Source organism: Drosophila suzukii, chromosome 3, assembly GCF_043229965.1.
Source record: "Drosophila suzukii chromosome 3, CBGP_Dsuzu_IsoJpt1.0, whole genome shotgun sequence".
NCBI classification, from domain to species: Eukaryota; Metazoa; Arthropoda; class Insecta; order Diptera; family Drosophilidae; genus Drosophila; species Drosophila suzukii.
Genome location: NC_092082.1, coordinates 12,801,844 through 12,820,874, shown reverse-complemented (window position 1 = coordinate 12,820,874; position 19,031 = coordinate 12,801,844). Strand labels below are relative to the sequence as shown.

Genomic DNA, 19,031 nt, shown 5'->3' with positions numbered 1-19,031 from the left:
CTACCGCTGTGCAACCAGATCTAAAGGATGACCGACCTATAACTCGTAAGCCATATTCCCCATCAAACAAAAAATTTGTGAATTTTTGGTTGTATTTAATGAACCAATCATGATAAAGTGAACATTAATAAGAGCAGCTGTACTCTTAAATTACGTTTGCTAATGGTATCTACATGTAGAGCTACGTCTAAAGTACTACTTCTAGTATAGCATCTCTTCCTGCTCTTTCCTTTTACATTTTCAAAACCTATGATAAGGTTGATGTACATTGATGAGACGACACACAGTTAAACGCTAAGCTTATGGCTTCTTAATGGTAACTTAAACATTGCAGTTTTAAATCTTAATAACCAGAACTTTTGCGGCCGGCTTTTAATTTAGCATTTCTTCGTCGTACTCGTCCTGCAGCTCTTTCTTGACCTTTCGGTCCTGGTTTGACATACGTCGCTGCAGGTGTCGCCAGAGCGTGCTCTTGGGGATCTCGAAAAGGTTGGCCGCATGGTTCTGGGACATTCCCTCACTTAGGCAGGCGTGCACTGCCTTGGCCAATTTGTCCCGCAGCTCGTCCTTGGGCGTACTGTCACGCCGGCGGCAGGCCACAAAGTCGGGCAGGCGTCCCTGGGCCGACAGCCGAACCTTGTGCCGGTGCAGCGTGGACATGGGGATCTGCAGCTCCGTACTGATGCTCTTCAGTGAATCTCCGTTCTTCAGCCGCTCGTAGGCCTCGATCAGCGATGGTCGTTCACGGTTGTTCCGCATGTAGGCGGGATTGGTGCGCACGCGTCGCCACAGGACCGTTTTGGAAATGTCGAACCGGTCGGCGGCCTTTTGCAGGCTCAATCCCTCTAGGATCACAGCGTCCGCCGCCAGATCCAAAGCATCGTTGATATCGTCTTTTACTTCCCGCTTTAGCGCTACAAATTGCTGGAGTCGAGTTGGCTTTTGGGGCGATCGCTTCTCGGTCTTGATATTAACGGGGCGACGGACACGCGGCTTTCCGCCACCCAATTTGCGTGGCTTCTCTTCTTCTATTTCCTCGTCCACCAGGTCGCCGGCCACGTCCTCGTCGTCGTCCATTTCGGTGGCAGTACCCAACTCGATTAGGGGATCACCTTGCGCAAACTCTTCATCGATCATCTGTGTTTCGTGCTCCTCAGAATCCTCAGTAATCTCCGCCTCCGCGTCATCGTCTACCAGCTCCACTTCAGCACCGCTGGTGGCTGTCTCATCGTTATCCATTTTGGACAAACTGGTAGCAGCCTGCGTGATGGTGAAGGTGCCCGTGTTCTCGGTGAGGATGAATTGATTGCCGCTGGAATTGCCGTCCATGTGTTCGATGGAGTAGGTGATCTTTGGCGGCTCGTACACATCCAGGTACTCCAACGATCGGCTACCGTGATTGGGCTGATGTTGGGTCTCCGCGAGGACAGTCGCTGGCACGGTTACAGATGGCTGTGCCTCCTCCTCGTCGTCCAGCAGCTCCGCTTCGGCGATTTGCAGGCCAGTAATCGACTTGGCCGTCTCCACGGCCATTGAACCATTCTCCACATCGGCGCTCGGTGGACTGGCCGAGGGGTTGCACTCGAAGCTGATGGCCGACTTGATGCCCAGCAGGTTGATGGCCTCCAGGAACTCGGACAGCGAGGCGGAGGGCAGGCTAGTCTCGCCCATGTAGATGAAGGAGAGCATGCTCTCCAGCAGTTCGCCTCGGATGTCGGGCAGCACGATGGTGGCCTCATGGCCACGCGGCACGTCCACCAGGATGTTGCGCATCAGCTCGCTGCAGGTGCTCAACACGAAGAGATGGGCGCGCACTCGGACGCCGTCCCTGGAGGCCAGGACCACCTCGCAGTTGTGGTTGTCGTTGCGCAGCGAGCGTTGAATGTCCATTATTGTGGACGAGTGTCCCATCCACTTCAGGTGATTCTGCAAGGGATACCATTCAAATTGGAGTGCCCAATCCCGGTCATTCGCAGGTGTTTGCCAGTGAGCGTTTCACTTACCATCTTGTTGTGTTTTGATTTCCAATTGATAGCCACAAACTTTTCAATTCAATTCTCGCAATTCCAAACGCGACGCGAAGCCAGAGTTTTCCGCCAGGGTTGTCAAGTGCGTGGTGGGATGCGCTATTTTCAGTATATTTCTCATGTGCACAATGGGAGGGGAACGATTTGGTATTTTTTATTAAATCAATTTAAAAATTAATATATATCAGGCTAATATAAAATAATCAATAAGTAAAATATATCTCAATTTAATATTCCATTTTATATAATATTTGGGTAATCATTATTGGCTTTATGAAATATTTATTTAATACAAAATTGTTATGTTTATATAGAAATTTTAAAAATAATAAACCTATATCATATCCTAAATGCAATTAAATGACTGGAATCGAACACGGTAACCGTTTAAGAATATATATGGTATTTTATATATTTTAGGGTTGCCAATTGTAGTTTCATTCCTGCGCCCTGGCAACCCTTTGCGTACAACAACTATATTGACATTTTAACATTACATAAATAGTCAAAAACTGGTGCAAATTGTTGAATTCTATTGAACAGTTTGTAGAATGGCGGCCTTAATTAGGAATCTGGGCGCCCGTGCTGCAGTCGCCGCTCTGTCGGCCAAACATGGTGGGTAAACAAGTCGAACCAAGAGCTCCAATTGATCTTTTCTAACCCCCCAATCTTCAGTGGTGCCCGCTGCAGGATCGGCTGCTTTCCGGATGGCCAGCACTGCGCCCGTGGAGCCCAAGAAGGCGGATAAGCGTGGGTAACAGTAAACTTCGTTCCGATGCCAACTTCATGTTTTCCACCCACAGCCACTGTCCGCCAGCCAGATGCAGTTGCCCGCTCGCATCTCTCCGATTTCGGCCGCTATGTGGCCGAGTGCCTGCCCAAGTACGTGCAGAAGGTGCAGCTGACCGCCGGCGATGAGCTGGAGGTGCTCATTGCCCCCGAGGGCGTGGTGCCCGTGCTGCAGTTCCTCAAGGATCACCACCAGGCGCAGTTCACCAACCTGATCGACATTGCCGGCGTGGATGTGCCCTGCCGCAAGAACCGATTCGAGGTGGTCTACAATCTGTTGTCGCTGCGCTACAACTCGCGCGTCCGCGTCAAGACCTACACCGATGAGCTGACTCCTTTGGACTCCGTGTGCGAGGTGCACAAGGCGGCCAACTGGTACGAGCGTGAGATCTGGGACATGTACGGCGTGTTCTTCGCCAACCACCCGGACTTGCGTCGCATCCTCACCGATTACGGATTCGAGGGACATCCCCAGCGCCGCGACTTCCCCCTATCCGGCTACGTGGAGCTGCGCTACGATGACGAGAAGAAACGTGTCGTCTGCGAGCCCCTGGAGTTGGCTCAGGAGTTCAGGAAGTTCGACTTGTCGGCGCCTTGGGAGCAGTTCCCCAACTTCCGCAACGCTAATCCCCCCGCCGAGGTCGTTCCCCCACAGGCTCCAGCCAAGAAGTAATCCCCAGTCGGTTTGTTAAATGGTAATTAGATCAATAAAACGAGATCACTATGAGATATGGTATAACCAAAAGGAGAGTCTCCGGGGTATTTAAAGTTTCATGTAATAATCTAAATGTTCATCTACTCTTCCCAGAAAAACTCAACAGACAGGGATTTTTATCAAACCAGAGGGGTCACAAGTATTTATTGATTTCCGTATTGTTTACATAGTAGTTTACACTCAGAGTTAAACGAATCTCCCGGACCTGGCACATCCAAAAACCTCCCTAAGGGACTCGTGTGCATATACATAGATATAAAACGTATTGGTAAAACAAGTGTAGGCCTCTTGACAATTCGTGCGCCTGCGCAGCGGTGCCCGGCGAAAGTACAGGTGCGAGGACATACTTAAGTTTAGACCGGTGCGGTTCGGGATCGGGGGAGAGTAGTAGTTGTACTTGGTGAAAACCTAATCGTAATTCGAGCTTCAGAAGTCTGACACACACCGCTTGGCTGCACCGTCGTCAACGTTTTATTTTTGTTTGATTCTTCGTTTGTTTGGTTTTTTTTGTTTTTGTACAAGAACATACACATATATATATATAGTACATAGGTACACACACACACATAAACATAGTATTACATTAAGCGATTTTAAAAAAGTTTGCTTTGCATTCCGCCTTCCGGCGGAATGATCCAAAAGATTTTCGTTACTTTACAAATGGCTGCGTGCGCTTTGGGCACGGCTCAAAAAACAAATCTCCGGGGCCATGTGGCGCCCATCTCCGGCAGTCCATGTGCCCGGACACCGGGCCGGATGCACAGTGGGACTGGGACAACAAATGAAAATTTCGGTGCAGGGTATGAAGTGCGCGATCAAGCGCGCACAACCTGCTGACAAAAAAACAAATTCGACAGACGGCCTTGTGGGACCAAAAACCAAGTACCTAAAACCCACTCAATACAGGTGTTCTGGTCTGGAAGAGGTCATCCACTCGGCGGCCGTCCTGCCACAAATACAAATATGCGGGCGTAACCACGGCAGCTCCAGATTATATCGATTCCGTCTTGGTATAATGACGAGCTGCACCCGCTCCGCTGCTGCTGCTGCCGGCGGAGGAGACATACGGCGAGGCCTTGCCACTGCTGCTGCTCGCCGATCCCGTCGTGCTGCTGCTCAGCTGATTCTCGCCCGCTCCAGCTCCACTGGACGCCGCAGCTGCCTCGTTGTTGAGCCGCTCGTGGTACTCCTGGAAGCAGGGCACAATGCACAAGTTCGTCTGGCACTCCGGACAATGGTATTTCGTTTTGCGTCGCAAAATGCGTCCATGCCCATCGATGGTGTTCCAGCAGAAGTTGCAGCCCAGCGCTGGTCCCGGCCTGATGACCGGACAGTGACTAGAACGCGGATTCTCGAGGGTGATGATCTCCCGTTGGGTCTGCCAAAGATCAGGAGAGTCAGTGAATGGATTTTTACGTAATGGATAGCAAACTCACCTGAGGTGAAGACACCGATCGCTGCAGTTCCTCGTTCTTGACGCGTAGCGTGGGCAGGTGCTCAAACGAACTGCTCATGGTGGCCTGACTGGGATGCAGATGGGTGCCACTGATGGAGCCCGAGGCAGATTTGGAATTTCTTAGCCTCGATCCGCCTCCGTTGGCCGCCTCTCCCGGATTCTTGCCTGCCCGCTCCACGATCTGTGATCGGCTGATAGAGGGCGAGTGAGGGGACCTACGCTCGTGGGCCACATCCGATCCAATGGAGAACGTGGGCGACAACGGATGCCGACTGGCGCTGTTCTGGAGCCCCGAATTGGGCGAGGTAACCACGGACACGGCGGCCGACACTGCCGACGAGGAACCGGTACTGGCGTTTGTGGGAGTGGCGGCCGTTTCACTGGAGACCACTGGACAGGCCACCACACGCGTGGGCACCAGGTACTGCGAGGAGCCGGCCGGGGGCGGAGATCCCGAGGCGTAGATGGACTCGGGCAGTGAGATATGGTGCGGATGATGTAGAGGCGCTGGCGTGATATAGCTGGCATTTGTCCCCGACAGCGGATGCGAGTATTGGCGGTGCAGTGGGGCAAACGGATTGCTGCCGCTCGCTAGCCCGGAACTGGAACCGGATCCGGCGATATGCAGGGCGGACTGACGGGGCAGCAACGGATCCGAGTGCTGCTTGATGAGATAGGGAGTGCTGGACGGCACGCTGAGCAGGTGCGGCGTGGAGGGGCCCAAGCTGGGCGCCGGTTCAGAGGCATGTCGCTCGATTCGCGGCGGAACGGTCAGCAGGTGATGATGGTGGTGTGCTGGCGGCTGGTGGTGCAGATGATGAGAGCCCGTGGTGGAGTAATCCCTGGCCGTGACACTAGTGGCGCCCGCAGCATTAAACGGATCAAAGTCCAGCGTCGTGGCAGCCGTATCCGGAGATATCTGATTCGTGGAGGAGATGCTGTCGCTGTCGCGTTTCACCCTCGGCTGACGAGTTAGCACCCGGTTGCGCTTTGTGCCCATCACCACCGGCGAACTGGACGTGCCATCCGGATCACATTCGCCGGACCCAATGCCTCCGATACTGAAGGAGCGCTCAAAGCTTCCGCTGCCACCGCTGCTGCTGCTGGCGGCCGCCAAAGAAGGATGTGGTGGATGAGGTGCATGAGCTGGGCTGGGTTCTGCAAGGGAAGAGGTTAGGAAAATCAGTTATTTATACAATGGATAATCCCAAAGCACGGTTGCCACATTTGAGATTAAAAGTATTCAAAAGATACTACATCTTTAAAAAATTTGTTTAATGAGAATCATGATTTTCGAATATCTTGTGGGTACATTTCAGTCTATCCTAGTTGCAACCGTGCTCTCAAATACAGGAAAATAAAGGAATAATAAAGCCAGGGGAATAGGAACTGGTGAAATACGTTGTAGTTTTGAAAGTTTATTCGTTTCTTGCACATCGACTACAGTCTAGAATGTTCGTTCCATCTCGATATTCGTTTGGGGATCGCATTACTTGGTATGGTACATGCAACTTATAATACAATCGGTTCATTTATGCACTTGCGCTGATTTAAATAATTTATATATATATTTAACACACATAACTAGCGTAGTTATTGGTACTTCGCAATTGTAGGAAACAGAGTTAGTAATATTTGCTTATTGTTTCTGCTATTTTCGCGTTGTTTCATCCGTGTTCGGTTCTGTTCTGTTCTGTATGGTTGTTTCGTATTTTTTCGTGGTTCTGTGATCTGGGATCCGGGTCGGGATCGTAGGGATCCCCCATGGTATATATGTGGTATATATATCATGTGTGTGGGCGAGTGTAATAAAAGTCCATTATCAAAGTTTACGTTACTCTATGACTTCTAACAAATCACGCTTAGTTCTTAGTATGCCTTGACACAATATAAAAAGTTCTCTATTAGTTACAATATTTATATGAATCGTATTAAAAACACACTATTCGTAATCGTTATTCATAACCGGAATCGTATGCGTTTTCCGTTTGTGTTTTGGTTTTCTATTTGCCTTTAGCTGCAGTCTCCGTTTAGGATTTTGGGTGGTTACGAGTTATCTTTAAGTTTCGTTTGTTTGCGTATCTGTATCTTGTAATCCATTACCGATCTCGATCGCTCTCTCTTGTCGCGTCTCTATATGTACATTGCCTATGTACAAAGAAATTGCAAAAAACCAAGTGCCAAAATGAATGAGTCCCCTCGAAAATGGCCCCCCTCTTAGATATGTTGTTGTCGGATTTGGAAATATATAACCTAGAGTCGATCACCTTAAAACCTTGTGCCAGCGCATCCATAAGAACAGGGACTGGCACCTCAAGTAACTCGGAAAAAAATTTTAAAAAATTGTGGTTAGATTCACAAATATAAATATATATACATATATATTGATTGGTACATATTTATCATACATATCCGGCTCTCTCTTACATGCTCCTCCTCTGATCTAATGGCTTAGTCTATTGTACGCGGTCCTGCGATTCTCAGATCTCTCGCTGTTTATTACTTTATTCGGTGTAGAGTCGGAGGTTCGCTAACGATTACGCTTATGCTTCAAATAGAGTGGATTCGCTTCATTGTACACAGAAAATGTTCTCACATTGATGGGAAGCTAAATATAATGCTTACGGGGGAGTACCTACATACTGATATTTGCTATTGTAACACAAGTGCAGAAATGAAATCTCTTTTCGAAACGAGGAAGAAAACTTATTTCTGATGCGCCAGAGCCTAGCAAACCCCAGGATGTGGGAAATATGTTTCCAGAAATTTGCCAATAAATCTCATTTTGTCCTTAAAGTTTATCGTTATGAATACAGATAGAATTTTTGGTTTCGTCCATTGCTTGTTTACATTACAAAAAGTGGAATATGGAACGGATTCCGAAAGGTTTGATCGGCTGCTGGCACACAGCACCACTTTTTTTTTTAGCTGCAGTTGCTTTTACAAATCATTTGATGTTCGCGATTAACACTAATAAAATTGTATAGTTTATGTACAATTACATTATTCTTTTACACGTAATATATCTATATATAATATATCGAAGATCTGTACTACCGATTTCTTAGTTAACAATCGTAAAAATGTAGGGTTCAAAACTTTAAGCTTAAGGAATTAGGTTCTAAGAAATTATTACAAGTGCGGCCGGCTCGCCTGATCTCTCTCCTTCATTTCGCTCCGCTCCTCTCCAGTCCTTTTGCGATCGTCCTCCACTGCTTAGCTCAGCTCAGCGCAGTAATCCGATTCCACTTTTGCTCCTTCATATCCTTGGCCGACATTTATCCTATTGCCACTCTGCCGTAAAAGCGGTCCGCTATATACACTAGATTGCTGCCGTTTCTCTAATACCTGTATCGATCGATTTGGTGGCTCTTTTCTAGGACCTACGACTTGTCCAAGTACTGCAGGCCCGTGCTGGTCACCGTGGCCACCGGCGGTGCAGCCACCGTCACAAAGTTGTTGATGAGGAAACTGTGGGCCATGCCCATGGGAACGGAGACGGGCATGGCTGATATGCTCAGGGATTCCGCTGGCTCGCTGGCGGCCATCACGGCGGCTGCCTGCAGCAGAGTGGCCGTCCCCGCCTGGCTCGAAATCGTATTCTATATCGAGTTGAAGTTAATACTCTGTAGATTCATGGCGGTGGTCGGATTGACGTTGATGGTGCCGGTGCCCGTGCCCGTTCCTGCACCCGCTCCCCCGCCGGTGGCTTCGATGTACCGCTGCCGCGTCATCGAGTGCACGTTTCCAGGCGAATCCATGTAACGCGGATCGAACAAGCTCATCACCCCGATGGCCGGGTGGGAGTTTCCCCCGCCCGGCAGACTTCCGGCTCCGCTGCCCAGGCCCGCGTGATGCGGAGTGCACATGAGCGACGGCGTTGGAGTCTCCGCCTGTGGTGGTATCTGCATGCTCAGCGTCTCGTTGGTGTTGTCATCGCCCTGGTTCGTTGAGGGCGTGGGCGAGGGCGACAGATTCGGCTCCTGCTTGACCACGCGTGCCTTGATGCTGGGCCGTGACACCGGATAGCCCCGCTTCTTGTACTCCAGCCACAGGGTCCTGTTGTTCACGCCGTACAGACGAGCTGCCTTGCAGAATCCTATGCCACCCGTACGCACCGCCTCCAGGGCACGAATGAAGTTCTCATCTCCCTGCGGATTCACCGACCGCTTGCGCTTCACCACCTGATTGGCCGCGCCAGGGGTTCCACCGTTTCCAGCATTGGCACTGCCCGCTCCTACGCCGGCGGCACTGGCTCCGCCAACGCCCGCATGCACGGGGGACTGGGTGGGTGTGGGTCCCTGACTGTAGACCGATTGCACCATGTTCGACTCGTTGGGCGAGGTGGGCGAGAGGTTCTGGGCCGCCGTCGCATAGCTGCCGACTAGGTTGTTCACGGTGATGATCTGCGACGAGTAGGCTTGTCCGGAGGCGGAGGCCTGCTCCTGCTGTTGTTGCTGCTGCTGCTGGTAGTGCAGCTGCTGCAGATGCTGCTGCTGCTGGGTGGCCTGCTGCTGGGCCTCGTGCTGCTGCCGTTGGTCGCTATTGACGCCGCCAGCGCTATTCGCACCACTGCTCTGGCTGCCGGCACCACCACCGCTGCCACCGCCGTTGCCCAGCAAGTTGGACTGGCAAGCGGGCAGGGAGAAGCGCGGATAGTTGGAATCGACAACTGTCCATTGCAGACCTGGGAAGGGGAGAGAGAGACAGCGAATGAAAGATTGGTTCTGGTACTGGGTACTGGATACTGGAGGCATTTCGATCGAAATTGAAGTTGAGATCGCTCTCTCCTAGCTCTAATGGATCGGTATCGGGATCAGGTCTGGTCTGGTTTTTGTCTTTGTCTGGTTCTGAGACAGTTTATAGTATCTGAGGCAGTTCATAGATAGGTACAATAGAGGTAGGTAGTAGAGGAAAGATTGCTAAGGCTAAATCATTATCATCGGAAACCGCTGTTTGAAATTCCCACAAAACAAAAATCAAAAAACGCAAGTAAACGCAAATTGATAATAAACAATTGAATAAAAAAACAACAAATCATAGGTTTAGTTTTTTGGAAGTTTTGGTTTTTGTTTTGGACTCTGTGCTAGCTCTCTCCCATTCCCAAGTTCAGGCAGGATTCGGTTTTTGGAATACAATACACAATAATAGTTAAACATAGAAAATTTCGGCATTTCACAAATATTTCGTTGCACTTAGTCGGTAAATCGGTAATGGATAATCGGTATGCTAGATCTCATATTTAGCTTTAGCATTCATTTCTCCAAGCGCTGTGTACTGAAATTGTTTTCGAAATGGCACCGTTCGTGTGTGAATTATGCAGATGAAGTATGATCGTGGCCTTTATTTCGATGGGTGAATCGAGAGTACACAGTGGTTGAGATTGATTTGATTTAGAGAACCCAAGTGACAGTGCTTTTTAGTTCAGTTAACCCTTGAAAAGTTTTCAGATTAAAGTTTATACATGATACTAATGTGTTTTTAATAACTGCGACTATATAGACCAGTTGTTTGTCCTTAATTAGCTCATAGAAAGTTATTTTCTACATAATACATATTTTTTACAAAATTTCTTTCAAGGTTTGCATAAATGATCCTACTCTGAGAACAGACCCCTTCTTCGACTAACATTATTATTTTGAGCCTGTCTGTGTTTGTGTAATAAAAACAATCATGGCAAAGAAAATTAAGAAACGATATAAAAAAAGAGAATCCATCCTGGCAAATGAGATCCCTACTCGATGAAAAATGAGTTTTGATGGTACAGTGTGCTGGCTTATGACTTCTACTTGCGACTTACCCGAGTGCGAGGACTGCGAGTTCGGCGCATCGTGCTCGGATGGTGTGGTGCCGCCGGATATGTCCAGGGGCATCGTTTGGTTCACGCCGCCAATGTCCACTTCGGGCTTCTGCACGTGGGCACCGAGAAGAGAGAAAACAATTAGTTGACTTGTTCGAACGGACGAGGGTACAAGGTTAACGTGACCAATTTCATTACAATTTGCATGTGTAAGTGTCCGTGTCCGTCGTCTAGATCCGAATCCTGCGGCTGCTGCTCCAGCTCAGCGCTGGCCGACTCCTTGAGCAGCTTGGCCGCGTGCAGTGAGTGGCCGGCGAGACCGCCGCCCGCACCAAAGGACATCTGGCTCATCTGGGCGAGACTGAGGCCGGCATTGCCAGCACCACTGCCAGCGTCCAGTGAGCTGTTGTGCTGCTCCTCCGCATTGTTGCGTTCGCCAGAGCCTGCAAGGGATTCGAAAGCCAGTCAGTTTGAGCTCCGACAATTGAGGATCTCTCGCGACGATGCTTTACCCAACTCCAACTCACCGTTATTCGAGGATTTGCGCAACCGTTTGCGCCTTGTGGCCGGCGAGGTGCCGGCGCTCAAGGGCGACGGGGTACGTCGCATCTGGTGGTGATGCGCCTGCGCCGCCTGCGCCTGGACACCCTGCTGCTGCTGATGGTGGTGGTGATGGTGCTGCTGCTGCTGTTGTTGCTGCTGCTGCGCCTGTTGCTGCTGTTGCTGCAGCTGCTGCTGTTGTTGCTGGTGGTGATGGTGCTGCTGCTGCGCCTGTTGCTGGGCCTGCTGTTGTTGCTGCTGCTGGAACTGCTGGGCCTCGCTGCTGCTCCACAGGGAGTCGCCCACGCTGCTGCCACTGGCTGCACCCAAGCTTCCAGCCGAGGTTCCCGCTCCAGTGCCTACGCCCGAGCCGCCCACCAATTCGGTGCCGTCGGTGGAGGACTTGCTGTCCGACTTGGTAAGGTTGGCCGGATCCGTGGGCATCTCCGCCAGACCTTTGATCTTGAGCATCTCGGCGGTCTTGAGGATGTGCGGCAGCTGCTCCTGCGACACATTGACCTCGCCGTAGTACATAAAGTCCACCATGGTCTTGAGGTCATCGTACTGCACGTCCTTCAGGATTACAATGGGATGCTGGCACGGATTTGTGGTAAACAAAGCCTGGGGGTGAAGAAGATGGTTTAGCTTAAGGCTTTGGTGGTGGGCATGGGAGATTCCCGCTCCCCAACTTACCTGAAAGTACGAACTGCAGGCGGACAGCACTATTTTATGGGCCTGCAGCTGGCGACCCTCAGCCGCCAGGGTGACGTCCACCAGGGTGCCATTGTGCAGCAGCGAGGAGCACACCGAGATGAAGTTCGGCTGGTGGTTGTTCCAACGCAGGCAAAACTGCTGCACGGACATGGTGGTGATTACGGATTACGGACTTGGAGCTCCCCAATCCTCAATCTCCGGAGCCCACCTCCTGCTCCTCCTCCTCCCTCTTCCGCTGCTCTCCTCCTTCTGCTCCTCTTCTTTGCAGCAAATTAATTCGCACTGATAACACTTTTTATCTCCTCCCGCTCGCCGCTCTATTGATTTTTATTAATTTTCCTTGCCTTTCCGGTGTTTTGTTCGCTTTTGTTGTTGGTTTTTTTCCTCCGTCTTTTGAATTAATTAAAATTTATGAACAATCGCAGCTTGCAGATGTGTGTGTGTTTTGTGTGTGTTTCGGGGGGGTCGGGGTTTCGGTTTTTTGGGGGGGTGACGACTTCTAGGCCGCACGCATCGCGAGTCACTGCAAAAGGGGTACAAAAAATGGGGTTTTAATAAATCAAACATTATCGATGGTTACACAAATTGCTCAAAAACAAATTCCGCTCTCCCACTCCCACTCTCTCTCTCTCTTTTTTGCCTTTCTTCTGTATCACAGCTGCGCGCTCTCGCTTACAAAAAAAAAAGGGAAAAAGAAGAAATTAAAACCACAAACAACAACAACGGTACTGCGTGTGTATGTAATTATACAGTCGCGAAAATGAAACACACACTCTTGAACACTTTGGCCATACTTGTTGTTGTTGCTGCTGCTGCTGGCCAAAGTTTTATTTTTGATAAAACCGAGAACGTAACGAAATTGAATATGTAGCTTTTTGTATGGCCGTAGAGCGTTGTAGACCTTGAATTTTCTATGATTCTTATGACGTAATTATATACGCGCCCCGCGCTCTCTCATTCTTACTTCCTCCCACTCCCCACCCACCTCGTCTATATCTTACTCTCTCACCCACACAGACGACCGCCGAGACGACGTACTAATCGTCGCTTCTTCTTCGTTTATTCATCGTATCGATATTTTCAGTGGCATTTATTTATGTGCATGTCGCGCGTTATTTTCGTATGGGTATTGTGGGGGAATAAAACTGATACACAAGCCAGCGGAGCGCCACATGTTTTTCACTCGATTTTCCTCTACAGATTTCCCATTTCTATTTTCTTTTCTTCGTTGGCTTTTACAAACTTTGCCTTTTTGTGGTAGGTTTTTGCTGTTGTATTTTTTTTTTTTTTGCTTTCCAAAAACAAAATGGCGCGCAACAAATTTAATGCGGAGGCAAAACAACACCGAAAAGTAGTCGCCCGGGTGGGATTTTAATGCTTTTGCATGCCGGTTGCTTAGCGCCAACTTATTTACCACTTTTTACATTATTTAAATGCCGATTTCGTAGCGAAAATTGCGTTGAAAAATTCTTACGTTTTACTTCTTTATGCGAAAGATTTTTGTGACTATATGGCAACACTGCTGAAAACGAGTTGGTAGGTCCCTTGGTAGTGTGACCGCTGGGGGCTGTGGATAAGTTACCAAAATACCATAACTATTTTGAATTAAATTTACTTAACTGAGTTTATTTAGTTTAATTTTAGATGTCTTGGTGTTTTTAAATTAAATTTACATGTAAAATATTAACAAAACATCGAGGTACACAACTCTCCTTGTGCGCTTCGTCACTACGCTTACTGCCGTTCAGTGATGAAACAGAGTTGCCATACTTTTGATGTGTTGCTTGAACTTAACGGAACTAGTTCGGTTCTCTTGGTGACTCGCGAATTTGTTGTTGGTTTCGGCTAGAGGTGGCCCGTATTGAACAAAGAACCGATATTTTGCAGTTGCCAAATTTAATCAATTGTTCTTATTGGGTGGTGAAATAAAGAAAATACACCTTGTTAGCCATTATATATTAGTATATTAGAGTAAGAAAGTATAACATTTGATTATAGCTACATAAAATCAGTTAAACTAACACCGAAAACCATCGATACTCGCCATTTTTGTGCTCGCCGGTATCGATGCAATTGCCTCTTGTTCATCTCTAAGCAGCAGCTGCAAAAAGTCTCAAAAAAATCAACTATTTTCACATTCGATTCGTCCAGTTTATGCGTAAAAAGCTGTCCCCAGAATTCCAGAAAGCGTTATGGAGGAACTACGCAAGCATTTATCCAAGGTGAACGTGCCCTGCGGCTCTGGAACAGGAAGTCCTCCGATCTACAAGGACGAGTGTGTCTATTCCTACGACAATCCCGAGACGCCCACCGGTTTGTACGTGTGCCTGCACAGCTTCCTGGGCTTCGGCGAGTCGTATGTGCGGGAGTATGCCGACAAGACCGGCAACCAGGTCTTCCTCCACATCCAGCGGGTGAAGACGCCCAAAGAGGGTGCCGCCGATACAGAGGCGGAGTGCGATCCCGAATCGGAGGCGGGGCCGGAGAGGAAGATCACCCGCTTGGCCATCGGCGTGGAGGGCGGCTACAATGAGTCCGACATGGCCAAGAAGTACGAGATCAAGGACACCTACAGCATCGTGGTGGCCCCGCACCTGGACAAGAAGCTACCCTATCCCGATCCGGAGCTGCCCATGCGCGTCACCCAGGCGGTGGAGGCGATCCTGGCCGCGGATTCGGCCATTGCCAAGCTGGAGAAGGCCACGCTGATGGGTGAGTTTTATGGGATTATGTGTAATTTGATGACCAAATGTCTGGTGTATCCAAAAAATAACCTATCTGTGACAAGAGACAATAATATGAAGGATATGATTCATTTGATGATATGACATTTTAATTTGCATTTAATGTACATATGTGTGTATAAGTATCGAACTTTAGATTTGTGCAATATCATTATATACTTTTAATAGTATTTTAGTATAAATAATAATACAAAAAGGCAGGACTTGTATCGGGAATTTCGTTATCAATGGCTATCGTGCCATCTTAACTGATCTTTATGTGTTTTTAGCATTAATATCATATTATGGAAATTTATATTACCAGGCACCTGGGATGGAGAAGTGCGTCAGGCCTCCAAATACGCGGAGAACCTGCAGCAGCTGGACAACGGCAAGAAGATCCCACCGGCAGGATGGCAGTGCGAGAAGTGCGATCTAACGAACAACCTCTGGCTGAATCTCACCGATGGCTCTATCATGTGCGGACGCAAGTTTTTCGACGGCAGCGGCGGCAATGACCACGCCGTGGAGCACTACCGGGTGACGGGTTACCCGCTGGCGGTCAAACTGGGCACCATTACCGCCGATGGCAAGTCAGATGTGTTCTCCTACCCGGAGGACGACATGGTACTCGATCCCCATCTCGAGCGCCATCTCTCCCACTTTGGCATCAACATGGCGGCGATGAAGAAGAGCGAGAAGTCAATGGTGGAGCTGGAGTTGGACATTAACCAGCGCATTGGCGAGTGGTCGGCGCTGACGGAGAGCGAGAGTGAGCTGCAGCCGCTGGCCGGTCCTGGCTACACTGGCATGCGCAACCTGGGCAACTCCTGCTACATCAACAGCGTGATGCAGGTGCTTTTCATGATCCCAGATTTCCAACAGCGATACGTGGGCAGCGGAGCCGAACGCTATTTCAAGGAGTTCCCCAGCGACCCCGCCAACGACTTTGACATTCAGATGGCCAAACTGGGCACTGGTCTGCAGTCCGGCAAGTACAGCAGCATTGCCGAAAACACGCTGGACACCGATCACTCCACCGGAATATCGCCGGCCATGTTCAAGAATATTGTGGGCAAGAACCACCCAGATTTCAGTACCAAACAGCAGCAGGATGCCAACGATTTCTATCTGCATTTGCTCACCCTGCTGGACAGGAATTCCAGGAACCAAACCAATCCCGCAGATGCTTTAAAGTTTCTGCTGGAAGATCGCGTCGAATGTCTGGCCAGCCGCAAGGTCAAGTACAAGACACGCGAGGAATACAGCTTCCGGTTGCCCATTCCACTGGAAAAGGCCACCAATCTGGATGAAGTGCGGGAGTTCCAAGAGCGCGAGAAGGCGGCCCGCGAAACTGGACAACGACTGGTGGATCGGGACATTGTGAGGCACAAAGTGCCTCTGCAGGCCTGCTTGGAACGGTTTTTCGGCCCGGAGCTGATTGAGCAATTCTACTCAACTGCCATTGAGGGCAAGACGAATGCCAGGAAAATCACGCGACTGGCCACCATGCCCGACTGCCTGATGATTCATCTGGGTAAGTTCACGCTGGGCGACGACTGGGTGCCCAAGAAGCTGGATGTTTCCGTAGACATGCCCGATGAACTGGATCTAAGCACCTGGCGTTCGGCAGGAGGCCTGCAGGCTGGAGAGGAGGCTCTTCCTGAGCCCGCGGCGGAGCAGGTGAAGTTCGCTTTCGACGAAGCGGTCATGTCCGAGCTGCTTACCATGGGCTTTCCCCCAGAGGCCTGCAAGCGGGCCTGTTTCCACACAAAGAACAGTGGCCTAGAAGCGGCTTCCAACTGGCTAATGGAGCACATTGCTGACGAAGACATCTCGGAGCCATTTGTGGTGCCCAACAATCGCATTGGAGACTGCGCGGCCAACCAGTTTGTGGCCAATCCCGAGAGCCTGGCCATGTTAATGAGCATGGGCTTCGACGAACGCCAGGCGGTGGCCGCTTTGAAGGCAACTGATGGAAACGTGGAGCGCGCCACCGATTGGATATTCTCGCACGCCGACTCCATTGGCGTTGAAGAAGTATCCCCCGCCTCGGATGCACCCGTTGCAGCACCTTCTTCAGAACCAAACAAGAGCAACTACCGCGATGGGGCCGGCAAGTACCGGCTGGTGGCCTTCATATCGCACATGGGCACTTCCGCCCAGGTGGGGCACTACGTCTGCCACATTCGCAAAAAGGGCGAGTGGGTGATCTTTAACGACAGCAAGGTGGCCAAGTCGCAGAACCCGCCCAAGGACCTCGGCTACCTGTATCTCTACATGCGCGAACAGTAGCCATCCCGATCTCAGTCCAGTCCCAACCACCCCAGACCCGCAATCTAATATTATGCGCCCTAAAGAATGGAATTTAATAATAAACATAATAATATACATATGTATACATTAGGTTTGGGCGGTTTGAATGGGTTAGATTTTTAAATCAGCCCCATGGGGAGAAAGAGATAAGATGATGCAAGGTCTATCAGTTATAATTGCTTTTATAATTGATAGAACATCTGACGTGGCTGTGCACTAATACTTTCTAAATATTTAATGGATTTGTATATACTTTATAGAATTTGACTTCTTATAAACACTGACAATAATACCAATGGATGATTCATGCTTCTGAGAAATGGATTCCCACTTGATGATTCATTTAAAAGCTAAAAATAATTCCATCAAGGAATGCCGTTTTAACTGGAATTTTATTCAGTTTTCTTAGCACTAGACTGCTTTGGAATGGGAACTAGCTCTTGGATGATGCCATTTAGCCGATCTGCGAAGGCCTGGAATGAGAACTTCTGTTGCACTCGCTTGTGACCCTGGTCGCCCATTTTCAGGCGCATCGGTTCGTCCCGGAAAAGCTGGTACATCGCTCCGCCGAAGCTCTTTTCCTGCTTCTCGCACAGAAAGCCCGTTGAGTTGTTCACCACCGTTTCCGTGGGTCCACCGCTGTTCAACGCCACCACTGGCTTCGAGCAGTACATGCCCTCCAGCGGCACAATGCCAAAGTGCTCGTTTTCAGGCGTGTAGAGCAGACAGTGAGCGGCGAAGAGCAGGCGGCATTTCTCCTCGTCGGTGGGCGAGCGCAGGAGGACCACATGATCCTGCAGCTTAAGCTCCTCCGTAAGCTGTTCCAGCTCCGCAAAGTGTTCGACGTTCTCCATGCAGCGGGTATCGTAGCCTCCGGCGATGATCAGGCGACAGCGTTTGAAGTCCAAGGCGGGCAACATGTCGCCCAGGAGGCGCAGGGAATGCAAGGCAAGGGCGTGGTTCTTCTTCCGCTCATACCGATTGATGTCCAGGTAGATGAAGGCGTTGCGAGGCACTCGCGGATGGACGGGCTCATCCAGCAGGGCAGACCGCTGCTCCAGCTTCTTCTGCATCTGATCAAAATACTGGGTGTGCAGCGAAGGGTACAGCACATCTGGCACCGTGCTCAGATGGCGGAAAGTGTCCTGGAAGACGCGCAGCGTGAACTTGGAGTTGACCAGCACCTTATCCGCCAGTCCGATCGTGTGCTCCTCCAGCCAGTTGATGGGAAGGCGGTACAGGCGCTTTAGCAGACCCTCGCGGGCGCTGAGAAGCTGATCCGGAAAGTGGCAGTAGAAGAGGACTCGCGGACGATGGCGGGCCAAGCGGAGAACCGGTATGCAGACGGAGATCAGGTCGCAGACCACCACATCCACCTGCTCCCGCTGCGGCATGAAGAAGCTGGCATAGATCGCCGCATAGAGCATGCGCAGATAGGCACAGATGGCGTAGAATCTACCGAAGAGTCCGCGTGGCAACCAGTCGCCCACAACCTGAACCGGGAAACTTCCGTCCGCCGTCTCCTTGAAGCAGTGCGTGCTATCGTGGTGGTTGGTCAGGAAGCTGACCTGGTGACCTTGCTCCTTGAGAGCCAGGGCAGCATCCACCACCAGTCGCTCGGCTCCTCCGATGCCCAAGTCCGGGTGAAGGAACAGGACGCGAACCATGGCGTCTTGACGTACGAGAATTTGGAAACTATAAACAGGAACTAGGATTGTATCCTTTTGCTGACGCGGGGTCAGAATTTTTGCATCCTTCCAGGAGCTTTTGTTTTTATAAACTTTTAAATATTTTTACTCATCAGTTGAGAATGTGACCGTGGCTGAAGCTGTGTTCTAAAGATGTTCTAAAAATATACCAACTATGCCGCAAAGAATTTTATTGATTTAAAAAATTGCGTTGCATCAAATGCAGGGACAGATGCATTAAGGATTTTTTTTTCATCGTTTTT

At 49.9% G+C, this 19,031-nt stretch overlaps 6 protein-coding genes across 11 annotated transcripts; 2 read left to right on the top strand and 4 right to left on the bottom strand.

The window, feature by feature from the left end:
* Positions 1-74: 74 nt before the first annotated feature.
* On the bottom strand, positions 75-2,139 carry LOC108007149 (modifier of mdg4). Its single transcript, XM_017070753.4, has 2 exons — positions 2,004-2,139; positions 75-1,926 (listed from the first exon to the last, which is right to left on the bottom strand). Exons 1-2 carry the CDS (start codon positions 2,004-2,006, stop codon positions 373-375), a joined length of 1,557 nt encoding a protein of 518 aa, XP_016926242.1. The 5' UTR covers positions 2,007-2,139; the 3' UTR covers positions 75-372.
* A 323-nt stretch (positions 2,140-2,462) lies between these two features.
* On the top strand, positions 2,463-3,543 carry ND-30 (NADH:ubiquinone oxidoreductase core subunit S3). Its single transcript, XM_017070755.4, has 3 exons — positions 2,463-2,642; positions 2,703-2,777; positions 2,831-3,543. The coding sequence occupies exons 1-3, from the start codon at positions 2,579-2,581 to the stop codon at positions 3,487-3,489; spliced, it is 798 nt and encodes a 265-aa protein (XP_016926244.1). The 5' UTR covers positions 2,463-2,578; the 3' UTR covers positions 3,490-3,543.
* A 979-nt stretch (positions 3,544-4,522) lies between these two features.
* On the bottom strand, positions 4,523-7,281 carry LOC108007148 (uncharacterized). Its single transcript, XM_070996791.1, has 3 exons — positions 7,263-7,281; positions 4,968-6,145; positions 4,523-4,909 (listed from the first exon to the last, which is right to left on the bottom strand). The coding sequence occupies exons 1-3, from the start codon at positions 7,279-7,281 to the stop codon at positions 4,523-4,525; spliced, it is 1,584 nt and encodes a 527-aa protein (XP_070852892.1).
* Positions 7,282-7,336: 55 nt separating this feature from the next.
* On the bottom strand, positions 7,337-13,556 carry LOC139352169 (longitudinals lacking protein, isoforms H/M/V-like). 6 transcript variants are annotated; one of them, XM_065864233.2, is made up of 6 exons: positions 13,456-13,553; positions 12,021-12,564; positions 11,300-11,948; positions 10,974-11,230; positions 10,788-10,896; positions 7,337-9,674 (listed from the first exon to the last, which is right to left on the bottom strand). In XM_065864233.2, exons 2-6 carry the CDS (start codon positions 12,189-12,191, stop codon positions 8,590-8,592), a joined length of 2,271 nt encoding a protein of 756 aa, XP_065720305.2. In that variant the 5' UTR covers positions 12,192-12,564; positions 13,456-13,553; the 3' UTR covers positions 7,337-8,589. The 6 variants fall into 6 exon arrangements, with proteins under 6 accessions (XP_065720305.2, XP_065720306.2, XP_036671784.3 ...); XM_065864234.2 differs by having other exon boundaries at positions 10,986-11,230; positions 13,456-13,550; XM_036815889.3 differs by having other exon boundaries at positions 11,315-11,948; positions 13,456-13,549.
* Positions 13,557-13,983: 427 nt separating this feature from the next.
* Usp5 (ubiquitin specific protease 5) lies at positions 13,984-17,157 on the top strand. Its single transcript, XM_036815193.3, has 2 exons — positions 13,984-14,753; positions 15,090-17,157. Exons 1-2 carry the CDS (start codon positions 14,234-14,236, stop codon positions 17,057-17,059), a joined length of 2,490 nt encoding a protein of 829 aa, XP_036671088.3. The 5' UTR covers positions 13,984-14,233; the 3' UTR covers positions 17,060-17,157.
* Positions 17,158-17,453: 296 nt separating this feature from the next.
* Positions 17,454-18,914, bottom strand: Alg2 (alpha-1,3/1,6-mannosyltransferase Alg2). The gene has a single exon (XM_017070807.4). It carries the CDS (start codon positions 18,745-18,747, stop codon positions 17,473-17,475), a length of 1,275 nt encoding a protein of 424 aa, XP_016926296.3. The 5' UTR covers positions 18,748-18,914; the 3' UTR covers positions 17,454-17,472.
* Positions 18,915-19,031: the final 117 nt, after the last annotated feature.

Coding starts and splice junctions, on each gene's coding strand:
- ND-30 (XM_017070755.4), top strand. CDS start 2,579: ATGGCGGCCTTAATTAGGAATCTGGGCGCCCGTGCTGCAGTCGCCGCT. Junction 2,643..2,702: donor CGCTCTGTCGGCCAAACATG/GTGGGTAAACAA, acceptor CCCAATCTTCAG/TGGTGCCCGCTGCAGGATCG. Junction 2,778..2,830: donor GCCCAAGAAGGCGGATAAGC/GTGGGTAACAGT, acceptor TTCCACCCACAG/CCACTGTCCGCCAGCCAGAT.
- LOC108007148 (XM_070996791.1), bottom strand. Junction 4,910..4,967: donor GATCGGTGTCTTCACCTCAG/GTGAGTTTGCTA, acceptor GATCTTTGGCAG/ACCCAACGGGAGATCATCAC.
- Alg2 (XM_017070807.4), bottom strand. CDS start 18,747: ATGGTTCGCGTCCTGTTCCTTCACCCGGACTTGGGCATCGGAGGAGCC.
- Usp5 (XM_036815193.3), top strand. CDS start 14,234: ATGGAGGAACTACGCAAGCATTTATCCAAGGTGAACGTGCCCTGCGGC. Junction 14,754..15,089: donor GGAGAAGGCCACGCTGATGG/GTGAGTTTTATG, acceptor TTATATTACCAG/GCACCTGGGATGGAGAAGTG.
- LOC139352169 (XM_065864233.2), bottom strand. CDS start 12,191: ATGTCCGTGCAGCAGTTTTGCCTGCGTTGGAACAACCACCAGCCGAAC. Junction 11,949..12,020: donor CCTGCAGTTCGTACTTTCAG/GTAAGTTGGGGA, acceptor CTTCACCCCCAG/GCTTTGTTTACCACAAATCC. Junction 10,897..10,973: donor TGCAAATTGTAATGAAATTG/GTCACGTTAACC, acceptor GCCCACGTGCAG/AAGCCCGAAGTGGACATTGG.